This window comes from Chiloscyllium plagiosum, unplaced genomic scaffold (genome assembly GCF_037043375.1).
Source record: "Chiloscyllium plagiosum isolate Xiang-an unplaced genomic scaffold, Cpla_swu_hap1 HiC_scaffold_43, whole genome shotgun sequence".
NCBI lineage: Eukaryota > Metazoa > Chordata > Chondrichthyes > Orectolobiformes > Hemiscylliidae > Chiloscyllium > Chiloscyllium plagiosum.
The window spans coordinates 4,674,565-4,691,346 of NW_028270181.1; the positions used below are offsets into that span (position 1 = coordinate 4,674,565).

General features: G+C 39.3%; 1 protein-coding gene across 6 annotated transcripts in view; it reads right to left on the minus strand.

Moving 5' to 3' along the window:
• The window catches only part of gbf1 (golgi brefeldin A resistant guanine nucleotide exchange factor 1), a 264,652-nt gene extending 248,974 nt beyond the window's left edge, over positions 1–15,678 (minus strand). For 5 of the 6 annotated variants that reach the window (XM_087982453.1, XM_087982455.1, XM_087982454.1 and 2 more), the window contains exons 1-2: positions 15,550–15,678; positions 8,724–8,829 (exon numbers count right to left, since the gene is read on the minus strand). In XM_087982453.1, coding sequence (XP_087838579.1) covers positions 8,724–8,819 — 96 coding nt within the window. In that variant the 5' untranslated portion in view covers positions 8,820–8,829; positions 15,550–15,678. Of the gene's footprint in view, positions 1–8,723; positions 8,830–15,549 lie in introns of those variants that run through there. The other variant, XM_087982456.1, reaches the window with a different exon arrangement.
• Between the last annotated feature and the right edge of the window lie 1,104 nt (positions 15,679–16,782).

Sequence of the window (16,782 nt, forward strand, 5' to 3'; positions counted from 1 at the left end):
GACCTGATAGAGGTTTATAAAATTATGAGGGGCATGGATAGGATAAGTAGACAAAGTCTTTTCCCTGGGGTCGGGGAGTCCAGAACTAGAGGGCATAGGTTTAAGGTGAGAGGGGAAAAATACAAAGGAGCCCGTCGGGGCAACTTTTTCACACCAAGGGTGGTACGTGAATGGAATGAGCTGCCAGAGGAGGTGGTGGAGGCTGGTACAATTGCAACATTTAAGAGGCATTTGGATGGTTATATGAATAGGAAGGGTTTGGAGGGATATGGGCTGGGTGCTGGCAGGTGGGACTAGATTGGGTTGGGTTATCTTTTTGGCATGGACGGGTTGGACCGAAGGGTCTGTTTCCATGCTGTACATCTCTATGACGAAGTTGTGGTCTCTGTGAAATGATGCTGCTAACATTGCCAAGTTTCTGAAAAATTATCTGTGCTTAATTTTCATGGATAAAGCATATAAACCCAAATAATCTGTATTGCAATGTAACTGTAACTTTTGTGCTCGATGTGTTGAAACAAAAAGATAACAGTTGATATGTTACTTTTTATTTTATCCTAGACTAATAGTTTTTTTCTAGCTCAGGATTTTAAGGCAATTGGTCCAAGGTAGATGGTTGGACTTAGGAAACAGATCAACCGCAACCTCACCAAATGTCAGAAAGTGCTCTAGAATCCGAATTGCCGATTCTTATCTCCACTTTCTTTGTATTAAACACCTCGTGCACAGATGCAGATCTGTCACCATGAGTCAAGTCACTTTCAGACCAAAGTCCTCAGTGTGAAAGATGAATACTGAACCAGATTATCAATCACTAAAAACTCCAAAAATATACTGTTAATATTTCTACAGCAGAAATTTATTTCCTTGGGGTTAATACACTCGTAATGACTGAATTAATATAATTGTACCTTCACTATAACAAAAGTCTGCACATGCATTCTAAAAGATTGAAAATATCACTGAGCAGTAATTACTGTAAAACAATTGTGGAATATAGATAAGGAAGTGGCAGTTGGGAGTAATTAGTTCAAGACATCCAGAGAGTGCGCTTTTTCAAAATTTAGTGAAACGACTTTCATTTGTTGGTTCCACATAATGATCATGTATCAGAGGAAGTATTCTAATCGAACAATAGCTGAATACACCTCCCGTGATAAACAACATTAGTTCTAACAATACCATGTTAGTTTTCAAATGAGCCACATGACATAAAAGTGATGTGAGAAAAAAAATCAGCACCCAGCTGATACTACAGTCAAATAACAGCACGCAGCAGATACATCACAGTAAAAACTATGACATACCTGATACGGCCTTGTTGTTTTGCTCTCCCCAAGTAACGAAGCCTGCAGCAGCATGGAAGATGGAAAACAAAGCAGTAAAAAAAAAATTGAAAAAGCCATGAACTAGAAAGGGCAGCTGAGAAAAGCTAGCATCTTCTGATTCATTTCACAATGTGGCCACATCGATATACTGGAGAGGTTCACTCAACTAATTCTCACCTTCATTTTTAGACCCTGTAGTTAAAATACCAACAAATAAATTTCCAAACAATTAATCAGTCTAGCACTATGATACTTGTTGGAAAGAACACTTGTGCAGAAACCAGACTCGGCCAGATTTAGGATTCTCGGGACTGGGACTGTTACGACATGGGGTTAACCCTTCTGCTAATTTAAACTAGACAAACAGAAAAGTTCACCTTGCCTCATAATCCATAAAAGTCTGAGTGAAAAACCCCATTATTTAAACAAAAATGTATTCTTTAAACAATTTATTCTTTAACTCCAAAAATAAAGAACAGTAAACAACTATCTACACCGCATACCTCCTCTGTCTGATCAATTTATCTACCTCCCACTCTACTACACTATACTGATCTGATAAAACCCTCTGATTAACGATTTACAAAAAAAAATTTTAAAAAAAACAGCCAGCTGTGAGTCTTCCCTTTGTAGTCTCCTCTCTAGATTTTTCTGGGCCTTTTCTTCAGTCTTCTGCTGCACAGATTTCATATGAACAGGTACCTTTCAGACAGCGAATCAGCGGGCAGTCTGAGTTTGTTGGTGCTCTTTGCTGCTTGGCCAACTGTTCAAAATGCCTGATTTTTATATCCTAAAACATCAGATCGTATTGTTGGTTTGATGTTGTCAAAATAGTAAAATTCAAATTCGATTGGATTTTGGTACCATGGGGTATAAGTTAAACTGATTGGCCACATTTGGATTTGTTGTGTACCATAACAACAGTTCAGCTATTTGTTTCCAGGCCAAATGTTCCATTTTTAAATTTTTCAGCACACTGTGCTGTTGAGTCCTTGCCAGCTTTCACTCTCTCAAAGGTACAGTACGCCTACAACTTCATAATAGGACTCATCACCTTAACCCATATATTAAGTACTGCAAATAAGTCATAGCTCAGAGGATCAAAGATATTAGGAAACCAAGTTTAACACAGAAGGGTACCTACACAAGAAACCAATAGAGAAAAATTCACAATGTAACACGGAATAGAGTAAATATTTTAAAAGCAAGAACAGCAAATTTTAAAAACATTTATCAGCTAAAAGAATGCAGTACATAGTTCCTATACAGTAATGTAACAACAAGTTAACTGATTTAACATCAAGGAACAGAAATTCCAACCAAGACAGACATGAAAAACAACCAAAAGCACACAGATACTAATTGGCTCCATATAGAAATATTTCAGTGCTAATTGTGCTGAAAGCGTTTATTTTGGTGATTAAAATTAACTCTTACTTATTCTGGGAGTTGAAGTAGTAAACGTTTGAGAATCTCCACAAATAAATAAAAGCAATTACAATTTTTAGCCTTGGAGAAATTGTCTTTTCAATGTACTGGGTTACCATTCACAAGCTTAAGAGCATTGCTGGCACACTTGGCTTATCACTAAACATCTTTATTACATTTTCTGATATTGTATACTGGTGGCCATTCAAACCACTTTGCAGCAGTTCACCCAAGAGACTTATGCTCTCTCCATTATCTGCACCAACATAGAATCATAGAGTCATAGAGATGCACAGCATGGAAACAGACCCTTCGGTCCAACCCGTCCATGCCAACCAGATATTCCAACCCAATCTAGTCCCACCTGCCAGCACCCGGCCTGATTAACCAGAAATTAGCAATCCCTTAAATGAAATAATACAGTCACTAAATTTCTCACTTTGGACTAATATAAAAAAACTAAGATGCCGGAAATCTGAAATAATAAAAACAAACTGCTGGAAATACTCAATATAGCATCCTATGAGATGTTAACACTTGTTTTTCTCTCTCCTCAAATGTTGCTTGATATAGAGTTGTACAGTCATAGAGATGTACAGCACGGAATACAGACCCTTCAGTCCAACTTGTCCATGCCAACCAGATATCCCAACCCAAGCTAGACCCACCTCCAGCATTTGGCCCATATCGCTCCAAACCTTTCCTATTCATATACCCATCCAAATGCCTTTTAAATGTTGCAATTGTACTAGCCTCCATCACTCCCTCTGGCAGCTCTTTCCATACACATACTACCCTCTGCATGAAAAAGTTGCCCCTTAGGTCACTTTTATATCTTTCCCCTCTCACCCTAAACCTATGCCCTCTCATTCTGAATTCCACCACCCCAGGGAAAAGACTTGGCTATTTATCCTATCCATACCCCTCATTTTGTTAAACTTCTATGAGATCACCCCTCTGCCTCTGACGATCAAGGGAAAACAGCTCTAGCCTATTCAATCTCTCCATATAGATCAAATCCTCCAACCCTGGCAACATCCTTGTAAATCTTTTCTGAACCCTTTCAAGTTTCACAAAATCGTTCCGATAGGAAGGAGACCACAATTGCACGCAATATTCTAACACTGGCCTAACTAATGCCCTGTACAGCCACAACATGACCTCCCAACTCCTGTACTCAATACTCTGACCAATAAAGGAAAGTATACAAAACACCTTCTTCACTATCCTATCTACCTGCGACTCCACTTTCAAGGAGCTATGAACCTGCACTCCCAGGTCTCTTTGTTCAGCAACATTCCCGAGGACTTTAGCATTAAGTGTATAAGTCCTGCTAAGATTTGCTTTCCCAAAATGCAGCACCTCGCATTTTTCTAAAGTAAACGCCATCCGCTACTTCTCAGCCCATTGGCCCATCTGATCAAGATCCGTTGCAACCTTCCACCATTTTCCTGTTTTTGAACTGTTCAATATTAAACAAAAGTCTGATTTTACAGGTTAAAAGAATCAACGATTTAAAATTCCACTGAAATAATAAATAAACGCAAAAATATACAAGGAATAAATTCCGAAGTAAGTTAGTAGCACAAAACTAAGTAGGGCTGTGTGCACTAAGGAGATTAAGAAAAATTGCGTGTGTAGACAAATTCACAGCAGTGTAACATGGAGGAGTGTGAAGTTGCCATTTTGACAGAACAAAAAGCACAGCAGAGTATTATTTAAATAGTGATACAGTGGGAAAGATTAGTGTACAAAAAGGACCTAGTGTCCCTGTACACCAGAAAACAAGCATCAAGGTGCAGCAAGCAGTTAGGAAGGCAAATGATGCGTTGAACTTCATTGCAAGAGGGTTTGAGTATGGAAGCAACAAAGTCGTACTACGGCTGTACAGGGCCTTGGTGAGATCATATCTAAAATACTTTTAGTCACCTTATCCAAAGCATAACTGCAACAGAAGGAATGCAGCAAAGGTTCACGAAATTGATTCCCAGGGATAGCATGTTTGTCAAATGAGGAGAGATTCAGTTGACTGGGCCTGTACTTACTGGAGCTCAAAGGAAAGAAGGGTGATTGTATTGAAATGTTAAAATTCTGACAGGACTAGAGAAACTGAATGCAGGGATGACATTTCCCCTGCCTGGTGGTATCCAAAGCAAACGGCCATGGTCTCAGCATACTCAAATCGGCCATTTTGGACTGGGATAAGAAATTTGTCAGAGGATAGTGAACCTGTGGAATTCTCTATCACAGATGCCTGTGAGGCCAAGTCAACAAATATGGTTAAAAGAAAGAAATTGATAAATTACTGGATTCTAAAGGTGTAAAGAGGTACAGAGAAAGAACAGGAGTATGGTGATGAGATAGAGGTTCAACCATGATAATGCTAAATGGTGGAGCAGAGTCAATGGGCAAAATGTTTCTGCTTGCTATTTTTCTAGTTATGCGTGGTAATAAAGATCATTGGATGTGCCAAAACATTTCTAAATGGGCAGATATGAAGATTTCTTTTTCATTACAGTTTGTGGAAGAATGTATCACAATGTAAGTTTACGTTTTAAAGAACTCAACATGAGCTTGGATTTGAATGAGTCACTAACATTTCTGAAAAAATTTCTAAACTTCTCCAATCATTAGCTTTCAGCCAGCAGGGGTTAGGAGCTCTCTATCAATCTTTTGCTAAGCATGGCACAGGCAATGGCACATACTTCCCAGCATGCATAAGGGATGGCTTGAGAATATGTCCTCAAACAATGAACACAATTATACTGAATGATTACAATTGTTACAAACAACACTCTAAAAATAAGGGAAGCAGAAACTTTTCACAACTCCATCAGAAACATTTTTTTATCTCATTCAAGCACATGTTCCAAACAGAGAACTGTAAACGCAGACTTTTAAACAAGAAATTCGCAGAACCAGACGGTTCCTGTTCATGACAATTACAGTTTAAATCTGAGAAGTAATCTGTTTCTTTATCAATAAAAATTTCTAATCACAACAGACTCACTGGCTTGTATTTCTTTGCACTCACCTTTTTAAAAAAGGTAACACTCCGATGAAACATCATGGTTGCTCCCTACACTCTTCTGTAGCCAGAATCAGACAAATCTGTTCAATGCTCTGGTACATCCTAATAATTCTCCCTCTTTCAGCATTCGAGTAACTAGCCTCTTCTTGGTACCCTACAGTGCCAGCAATGTTACTATTATTTACTGACAATGTGATGAATCAGAGCTGGAAAATTAGATGTTGCCATGACACAGTCATGCAACATACAAGTTAAGAATCTGTCATTCAGAAAAATGAATCTTCCTAAATACATCCTGCTAAAGGATTATTGCCCACACGAGAAACATTTATGAAGTTTTATTAGAAAACTAATAAACATGTTTGTTACTGAGTTTGCAACGGTATACAAGAATCCAAAGAAATTCATAACCCACTTTGGCATGCTGCCTCGCAATACAATCATTTGGAACATAACAACTGCCAATAAGTACCTGGACAGAAAGGACAAAAGCAACTTCCAGTTTAGCAGTTTCTGCTGAAATCAGTGCCTTTCAGATGAAGATAGAATCAGATGCATCTCTGATATTGCATATGGTGTGATAGTTGCCAATACATTGGGCCCAGGCACAAACATGGAAGATGTTCTATTTAATGACACAGCGAAGGACGACAGAAACTCCACAACTACACAACAAAAAGAGCAAGTATCTAAGAAGTTGTAGAGGGGTGACATAAAAGAACAGTGGACCCTGAAGAAATTTCTATCTTGCAATGCTAAATAGATAATATGAACACAAAGTTACTTGAACTATTCTCTTCATTGCTCCCAGCAAAGATAAGGTTGGAAAACTAGGAATTAACCGAACCAAAGAAGCTTCAGTTGATATGCAGATTTCAACTCTCAAACTTGAGAAATGAATTTAAATGAATGACATTTAATATTTTAGAACTGAAAAATAATGACAATCATACAACTTCAGCAAAAATGGGTTTAATTGTGTGAATGCTTTCTCCTGTGGCTATTTTGAATTGTGACCTCTGTCCTTCAGTGTTTGGGACAACATGATAGCTATTCCTTTGTCACACTTGATGCCAGTGATTTAGCTTTATGATGCTCAGAATAGCAAAATAACACACTGAGCATAGCAGTTATCCTGGATCCAGCACGGACTTGTCCACAGTGATGCTAATTTTTTTTGGTTATTTCACTTGTGGGTGTTGTATTGCCGTCTCGGTATTTATTGCCCATTCCTAATTGCCTTTCAGAAGCTGCTTTCTTAAAACGCCACAGTCCATGTGCTGTAGGCACATGTAAATACAATGCCCTTCATGAAGGAACTCGAGGATTTTGAGCCAGCGACACGGAAGGAATGGCAATATTTTACTAATCAAACTGGTGGGTGGCTTGGAGGGGAATTTGCAGGTGGTGGTTTTGCATGTATCTGCTGCCTTTGTACTTTGAGATGTCAGTGGCCGTGAGTTTGGAAAGTGCTATCTCAGGATTTTCAGCAAATTTCAGCAGTGTATTTTTTTGGTAATATACACAGCTGTCACTGAGTGTTGGTAGAGGAAGCAATACTTATTTGTCAATGTGGTACCAATTAAGCAGGTTGCCTTGTCCTGGGTACTACCAAGCTTACTGAGTGCTTTTGAAGGTGCATTCATCCAGGCAGCTTGGTAGCATTCCATCACACTCTTTACTTGTGCTTTACACGCTTGGGGAGCCAGAAGATGTGTTACCTAGTGCAGTATTACTAACATGTGGCTGACTCTTTATTTATTTAATTATTTATAAGTGCTAAAATTGAAACAATAAAATTAAGTGCTACTAGCTAACAAATATTAACTGATTCCAAAACTACCAAATTAAGAGCAACAAGTTTTCTGAAAAAGTGACTAAATATTTTGATTTTTAAAACTTTATCCACAACAGTACCTCTACATCATAATTATATTGATGAAGGTAATGCAGTTAATGTCACTTCAGTATTTGACAAGGTCCCACATGGAAGGCTGGTAGCCACTATATTAATACTGTGAGTCTAGTTTTTAAAATCAATGGTAAACCTTCAGACATTGACAATGGGGAATTCAGTGACAGTAACATTTTTTAATTTCAAAGGGCACTAGACGGACTGTCTTCGATTGGAGGTAGCCATGTGTGTGGCAACAATCTTACTTGCCGCTTTTCTGCAAAGCCTGGATACTCTCAAAGTCTTGGTGCATTTGGACGTGGGCTGTGTTGTAAAGTCAAGTGAGCTCTTGACGTTTTGCCTCGTTGCACTCAACCCACTGGAATGTCAGCAGCTGAACCTCTTGGTTTTGCCTAATACTAGGCAAAGTAGGGCAGTCTGGAAAAATAGCATCCTGGAAAGGCTAAATTATGAAACTGTTTCTAAATTTAGTTTTCATGCTTCACCTATTGCCAGTGGCTAGGTAGCATTTGAACAAAGTCAAAAAGCGTGGTGCTGGAAAAGCACAGCTGGTCAGACAGCATCCAAGGAACAGGAGACTCGACGTTTCGAGCGCAAGCTCTTCATCAGGAATGTGATAAATAAAGAGCCGGCCACATGTTGGGAATTCCTGATGAAGAACTTATGCTCAAAACATCAACTCTCCTGTTCCTCAGATGCTGCCTGACCACCTGTCCTTTCCAGCACCACACTTTTTTGACTCTGATCGCCAGCATCTGCAGTCCTCACTTTATCCTAGCAGTTGAACAACACCACATCAATAATCATGACATTTCTCAAACATCACCAGGAAAGAGACATGTTTCTTTGTAAAAACACACAACCTATGCTCAAACTCTGACCAGCAGACAAGTGCAGCCATGCTATCAAATTCACAGATCATCTGCAACAGACTGGGCAATCAGTCACGCTTATACCATTTAACCTACATCAATGTAACTTACCACAATAGCAAAAAGGAAAGTGCCTCAACAAAACTTACCAATGGAGTATGAGTGGTCCATCTTGAATTTCGCTTTATAGCGCCAACAACACTATTTATTTCACCTTGCACAATATAAATGCTTTTATCGATCATTGTGAAGAATCTGCAAACAATGAAATGGAAACTTCATAAGAATTGCCAAGACAGGATTGCATTCAGTTGTGTGTATATATTTATTAAAATACATACCCAAATTATTTTTAAAGCTGGAAACAGAATTTCATTCTTAGTCATAACCACATTATTATAAATTATAAAAACAAGGATATCCAATAGGGATGATTACTACAATCTAATTCAAACTTAATCAATATCACCTAAAATTAAATACAATGCAAATTCCTTTGTATTCCTGTGCTGGGTGTGGAGTTCAGCATGTAGAAGATGGACAGTACAGTTTAATCTCAATCTTATGCCATTATAGCTATTCGCAAACACGTTCTGAGTATTTAGTGTTGGCATTCCTTGGCTAATCCCAGGGGAAAGAATTGACTATATTATTTATTACCTAGTGGTCTCAAAGGGAAAGGGCATATTTGACATCACCGCAAACCAATTTGACTCTCGTGGTGTGTTATGGACCAGACCAAGCCCCCTTCAATGTCCTAGACCCTAACTTTTTCTTATTTGAAGGCAAGTGTAAGGTACTGTGTTCCAGATATTATTCGATTGTTACACTCCTCGGCTTTAAGCAAAACCCACTTTACTCTAACTGTACAGTTAAAATACAAACAAAAGAAAGAGGAATTGGTATAACTTTAAGTGGAAAATTTAACAGAATAATAGATTATTTAATTGGCAAACAAACACTTCCAATAATAGTAACATTCCATAAATACAGAATAAATAAAAATTGAATGATTGCAGATGCTCAAAATCATAAACAAAAACACAAACTGCTGGAAAATTCAGGAAGAGACATCGTCACACATGCAATTCTGGCAGCAGATAGAACTCCAGCTTTTAGCTGTAACAGAGGAATAACAGCTTCCACAGCCAAGTTCAAAACTCCAACAACTGCTGAAAGCTAAACTAAAACAATGATCCTGTGGAGCCTGACCACACCCATTCATGCTGCTTATATTGTTCAAACTTTAAAAAAATACGCAAGGCCTGACAAGATGTTTACTTTATTGGCTTGTAACAGACTGCTCATCACCTCTGTCTCAACATCTCTAATAACAAAAAATTGACAAATTGTACTTCTTAAAACCATACTATATCACAGATGAATCAACTGGAGTTAACTATAGTAAACCAACTCACGATCTGGATTTACCATGGGGTGTAAATACAACCTCTGTAAACATTTCAAAGTTAAAATATGATGTAGGTGCAGTTCAGGATACAGGAGCAGATCCGACGATCAACCCCTCAGATCTGCTTCACCAATCAACTAGATCATGGCTAACGGCCTTAGTCCATTTCCAGAGACTGCCCCATATCTCTTTGACATTGTCAATACCAAAAAATTATAGCATCTGTTTTGAATATACCCAATAACAATCTTCACAGCCCTTTGGTCAGAGAACTACAAAGAACTTACACCCTCACTGTGAAAATATTCCACATTATCGCAATCCTAAACAGTCTACCAGTTATTCTGAGGTTATCTTCATGATTTAGCCTCCTCCAGACTAGGGTAACACCCTTCTTGCAACCATATGTGCAGGAATATCCATTTTGCAGAATTAGTTCTTTGCTTTGTTACTGTTGCATTGCATCATGCTTAAAAATCTATAAAAATATTTATGCTTCAAAGTTAACCCACTTTTAAGTCAAACCCATAAGTACTACACCAAATTTACTGAAAACTAAATACTTGAAAAGCCATTTAGAGCACCAGAAAACTCTTTGGAAAATCCTGTAGGTTTCTAAAAGTGTATACATTAATGCCAGTCTACAACAGAATCTTGAAAAATTATTGCATGCCACTTTGTTTTCCATTATAATATAGTCCAAGATCACAGGCCAAATTAATCATTTTTAATGAATCAATGGGAATCAGTACCTTGGTTGCAGCAATTATAATTATGGTGCCAAGCCTGAACTAAAAGAACACAGAGTAAATGCCATTAGTGGAACAAATAGAAAATTGTGCCAAAACTATTGAGTTAACAGCAACCAGTTTTTTTGAGAAGATTTGTTGCTCAGGTTGATGATAACAAAACTTTCAAGCTCAGCAAGCAAACTTACAGATAGGTGACTAAATATATTGATGAGGGTAGTGCAGTTGATGTAGTTTACATAAACTTCAGAAAGGCTTTGACAAGGTTCTTCCTGGAAGGCTGGTTCAAAAGGTAACAGCCCATGGGATCCAAGGCAAGTTTGTAAACTGAATCCAAAACTTGCAAATAGGAGGCAAATGGTGATGATGAAGAGTTGTTTTTGAGATTGGAAGTCGGTGCCCAGTGTTGGACCGCAGAGATCAGTGCTGGAATTATTGTTGTTTATTATACGTTAACAACTTAAATACGAATATAAAAGGCTTAATTAACAAGTTTGCAGATGACATGCAAATTCGTGAAGCTGTTGATAGTGAGGAGGATAGTTTCAGGCCACAGTCTGATATTGATCTGCTGGTAAATTGGGCAGAGCAATGCCAGATAAAATGTAATCCTGATGGGTGCAAGGTAATGCATTTTTGGAGGTTTAACAAGAGAAGGACATACACAATGAATGATAGGTGAGTACTGAGGTAAAAATGGACCTTGGTGTACAAGTCATAGAACCCTGATGGTATAAACTCAGATAGATAGGATGGTGAAGGCAGCAGACAGGACCCTTACCTTCAAAAGCCAGAGCTTGGAATATAAGAGCAAGGAACTCTTATTACAACTTTAGAAAAGATTGTTGAGGCCACATTTGGAATACTATGTGCAGTTATGGTCACTACACTATCAGAAGAACATTTTTGCACTGGAGAGGATGCAGAGCAGATTCACCAGCATGTATCAGTTATGAGGAGAAACTGGATAGACTGGGTTTGTTTACCCTGCAGCAGAGGAAGCAGATGGAGAATCAGATTGAAGTATACAGCCTTATGGAGAGCCATAGACAGGGTAGATTATAAGAATCTTTCTTCTATGGTAGATATGTTTAAGACCAGAGGGCACAAATAAGATGGAGTAGGTCCTTTACAGGAAATCTGAGAAAAAATGCTTTCACCCACAGGGGTAGAAGAAATATGGAATGTGTGACCTGACAGTTGATGGAAGCAAGTACTCTCACAACATTTAAGCAGCATCTTAAAACACCAGGGCATAGGAGGCGATGGACCAAGTGGAGGTAAATATGATTAGTGCAGTTTGGTGTCTGTTGGTCACCACAAACCTCATGTGCCCAAAGGCCTGTATCTACGCTGTATGAGTCTATATTTAATCACCAACTCTACCCAAATTCCCAAAACTGGGTTCAATTGCATTGCACAGCCAGCATGATTTGCAACAGGCCAAAGATTGCAGCAATCTAGTCTGACAGGAGTAGGCTATTTGACACTTCAAGCCCAATCCATTCAATACAATTATAGTTCATGATCTCCTTTAGCTCCATATTTCCACAATATTCTCAGATCCCTTAATCTCAAAGTTCTTTCTTGAATATATTCAATGAGAAAGCATTTAGGACACTTTAGAGAGATTTTGAAATATCTACAGCCTTTTAAGTGAATAAGTTTTTCTTCAACATAGTCTTAAATGGCTAATTCTTATCCTTAGTGTGTGGCCCTAGCTCAGGACTCTCCAAACAGGGGAATCATCCTCCCTGCAAGCCCCTTAAGTATTTTGCGTTTTTCAATAAGATCATCTGCTACTCTAAATTCCAGAGAATACAGTCCTTCTCTATTCAATCTCTAACACAATTCCCTCATCACAAGAACCAACCAAATGAACCAATGCTACATTCTCTTAAAGGTGATATACTCTTCCTCTTAGGCAACGAGATTAAAACTGTAAATGGTACATCAAGTTTGGTTTCTCCATGTCCTCTAAAATTATAGTAAGGTTACTTCATTCTTAAACTTTAATCCCTTTATGTCCTCATTTCTGCTGTACATGCGTTTTTACAATCTTTATTTCATGAAAAATACATCCAGGACTCTGATTACTAGGAGTTACGTTCTCAAAAATGAGATTTGTCAAATCCCACTTACCTTTCAAAAACTCAGGTTGACTCTTGATAATAACATGATTCTCCAAGTGCCCTGTTACCATAGCTACTATTCCCTTAACACCGATATCGGGTGAACTGACTGATATAGTGAAGAAACAACAAACTACCTCCATTGTCACGTAACAGATTGTCTGCAACTTTCAATTCTATTGGCATATTTTAAAATCTAGAGAATTCAGCAAGTGTCTACAATATCTGTAACTGTCTAGAGTTAAATGCTAGGATACAGCCCATAAGATCGAAGGGATTTATCAATTTGAAGTTCCTATAATCCATGGGCAGCATGGTGGCCTAGTGGTTAGCACTACTGCCTCACAGCGCCAGGTTCCAGGTTCAATTCCAGACTTGGTCTGTGTGGAGTTTGCACATTCACCCTGTGTCTGCGCCAGTTTCCTCCCACAATCCAAAGATTTGCAGATTAGGTAGATTGGCCATGCTAAATTTGTCACAGTGTTCAGGGATATATAAGTTGGGTGCATTAGTCAGGGGTTAAATGTAGGAAACTGGGTCTGGGTGGGCTACTCTTCAGAGGTTCAGTTTGGGCTGAAGGGCCTGAAGGGATTCTAATTCTAATTATTTGTAAAGATAGTGCTGGAGAAATTGTCCCTGAACTGCTTATTTCCACTGGATCTTTTGCTCCCCATGATTTCTGGGGTGTTTTCAATGTCTTCCACCATGCAGACAAATACAAAGTGTTTGCTTAATGACCCTATTTCCATATTCCAATTACAATTTCTGCTGTCTTTGCCTCCAAAGTTTACTCTCACTCATTTCTTTTTAACATTTCAAAATTCCAACTTTCAAAGTCTGTCTTTGTGACCCGTTAGCTTACTCATGTTCTATTTGCTCTCTGTCGATTTCTTGGCCAGTCTATATCACAGCGAAAATCCTCCAAATCTGCAGGTTTACTACTTCTTTTGGCAAAATTTTAAACTTATTCCTTTTATCTTGTACTATTTTTACCTTCAATTTTCAGCCAGAGTTGGACCACTTTTTCTGCAGGATTTAAGCTTTTAGTTTACTAAATAACATAATGCAATTATTGGAGGTGCGTTATTGAAATATGTAGCAAATTAACCCTCATGTCAATATCACTTTGATTGTATTGTCACCTCCATTACTCATCTACTGGCAGTCAAAGTAGCAAACCAGGTTCATTTGTAAACAAATGACAAGATTGACTGATATAAACAATAAACATTTGGGTGCATATTAGCCAGTTAATCAACCTTAAGATTGTACTAAGCTCAAGTCACTTCAGCTACATTTTGATCCTATGTATATAATCATGTTGAACTATCTTACTATTAATCTCAAAACAATGCAGATTATTGTTTTGTATTGACATTTTGCCAAATTGATACTGTGAAAAATGTTTTACTTTTTTAATGAAATCTTTGATGTTAAATCTTCACATAGAAAACAAGGTATTTCATATACATTCCTCATTCTAAACTACTTTTAAGATCTTGACTGAGATTTCAACTTTCTAGAGATCTCGATTTCAAACTGATATCTTTCTTCCCCTAAAATACTCTTAAAATTTACTTCATTGACTAAGCCTTTCGTAATCTGCCCTTATATCAGTTTACATCACGTAGCATAAAATTTTGTTTTAACAATACCCAACAATACCCTAGAGATAAACACTACTTAAAAGCACTATAGAAATGCAAATAGCTACTGTTTCTGCAGAATTCTGGAAGCAAGGGCATTTTCCTAAAACTCGACATCAATTGTACTTAGTGGTTTGGTCCAGCCTGCAGCTGCTCTCCAGGACAGAACCCAGCTTTCAATATCAAGCGTACGTCAACTTTCATTAAATGCAGTGAGGATCAAGGTAACTGGTTGAACATGGGTATAGTTCCTGCAGACATCATATCAGCTCAAAAACTAATTGCTGTTGGTACAATACACCTATTCCAGTCTGATAATTTGATGGCAGCCCTAGAGCCTAATGAGTTCCAAAAGGAGGATGAAACGTAGACAATGGGAACACCGCATGCATCAAGAACACTCCGCCATTCAATATGATTATCGATCTCACCGCTAGTCTGTCTTCCATAAGCACAGATGGACAAAACAAAATGCACAAGCATACAGTTCAGGAGAATGCCGATCACCAACTGCTCTGTTAGGGAAAACAGGGCTACTTCATCAGAAACCTTCATGACTTTGAACATCTGGACTCCAAGGAGAATCTCATAAGAGAAGTTCTTGGTCCCATTCTGTAAATATCCCTTGAATGCCCCCCAAGGCCTAGTGTCTTTTCTGTGGGATTGTACCCACAGGGGGAAGACAAATACTCCAGCTGGAAGTAGTTGGGTGGATGGGGGGTTTGGAGAGAGGAAGGTGGGAAGAGTTATGAAGGCCTTGGTGGGTGTCAGGCCTCTGCTAGGAGCCAATCCTCGTTTTGGAAAGTGGGAGGAGATGGAGTTAGAATAGCTTTCACTTCTTTGCACTGCGAACGGGAGAAGCCTAGGGAGGTTGGGAAGAGGGGAAAAACTTAATGCGGGAGGGGGAATGGTAAATTTCCAACACATCCAAGATGGCGGCCTAGTTACCACAGCCGGGAAGGGGTAGAGTAACCCCCCACCCCGGGGAACACTCACACCCGCGCACCGACAACATGCAGCTTTCCCCCATCGCTAACCTGCCGAGTTACATCTCAGTCCGCAGTCACAACTGACAAGCGAAGGGTGTTTGTTTTTTTTTCTCGGCCCGTCCGAGAAGCTGCACAATCGGTACCGGCAGCACCTCTCTCCCTGGGAACCGGTACGGCCTGCGTGACGTGGTTCGCATGCGTGTGAAGGGGAGGAACGGGGAGCGTCGTGTCGACCTAATCTGCTGACGGCCCCTGAGATGATGGGCGGGGGGATTTGACCAATCAAACGCCAGGATTCTGAAGGCCGGCGGCGACATCGGCCAATAGGCGTCGGCCGGGAGGCGGTACATCGACTTCATCAAGTTCGGTTGACGCTACAGAGGTCGTGCTCGCAGAGGCTGCTGGGTCAAGGTGCTTTCCTATTTCCACAAACAGAGTAGAAGTTGCTGTTGGGTTGGTTGCTGCTTGACAACTGATTGGAACCTGCTTCACCTTTCGTGGCGCCGTTTGTGCAGCATCAGACCACTTTCTTTTCGATGCAATGGAATTTCTCAGCATGTGTGGTTTAATTCTGACCCTGTGCCCTTGCTGTGAACTCCTGAACACAATCCACAGTGAACCCTGAACTCTTTGCTGGCACTTCGCGGAATGACGTGGCACCCGCTCTGCAAGAATATTGTGCTTCTGTCATTGTTGTGATGCACTTTTGCCGACGTTTAACTAATTCCTGAAACAGTATTCCTAGCGTTTGGGAACACTGCTCGCGTTTGCCATGCGCAATAGGGTGTGACGGGCATTATAATTATCCCTATTCATAAGTTTATTATAGTCCTACTTTCTCTTGGCAGCGCAATCCCCTTCGTAGGACAAATTCTGACTTGCAAATGTTGGAATAGGCATTTGAGTAAATCTGATGGGAATAAGTCAAACTGTTTGGATGCTGAGATTTCGCAAATTTTGATTCATAGTCAAAATTGATTCAAGTTGACTTATTTGGGAAAGCAACCAACATTTAGTTTTTTTAAAATCAACTTATTATTACACACCTCTAGAGTGGGTAGGGCTTGAACTCAGGCCTACCTGGCTCAGAGGTAAGAGCAATACTGATACGCCGCAATAACCCCTACCAACGTTTATTACATGGCATATAAGAAAATTGTAGACTTTGACCCAGTCCTTCGTGTCTTTATTGTGAATGTGAAGTGGACAACATTGACCGTGAAGCTGCCTGTACTCTCAGGGAGATCTGTTTCCCCTGAGGTGAAATTTCAAAGAGTCGTC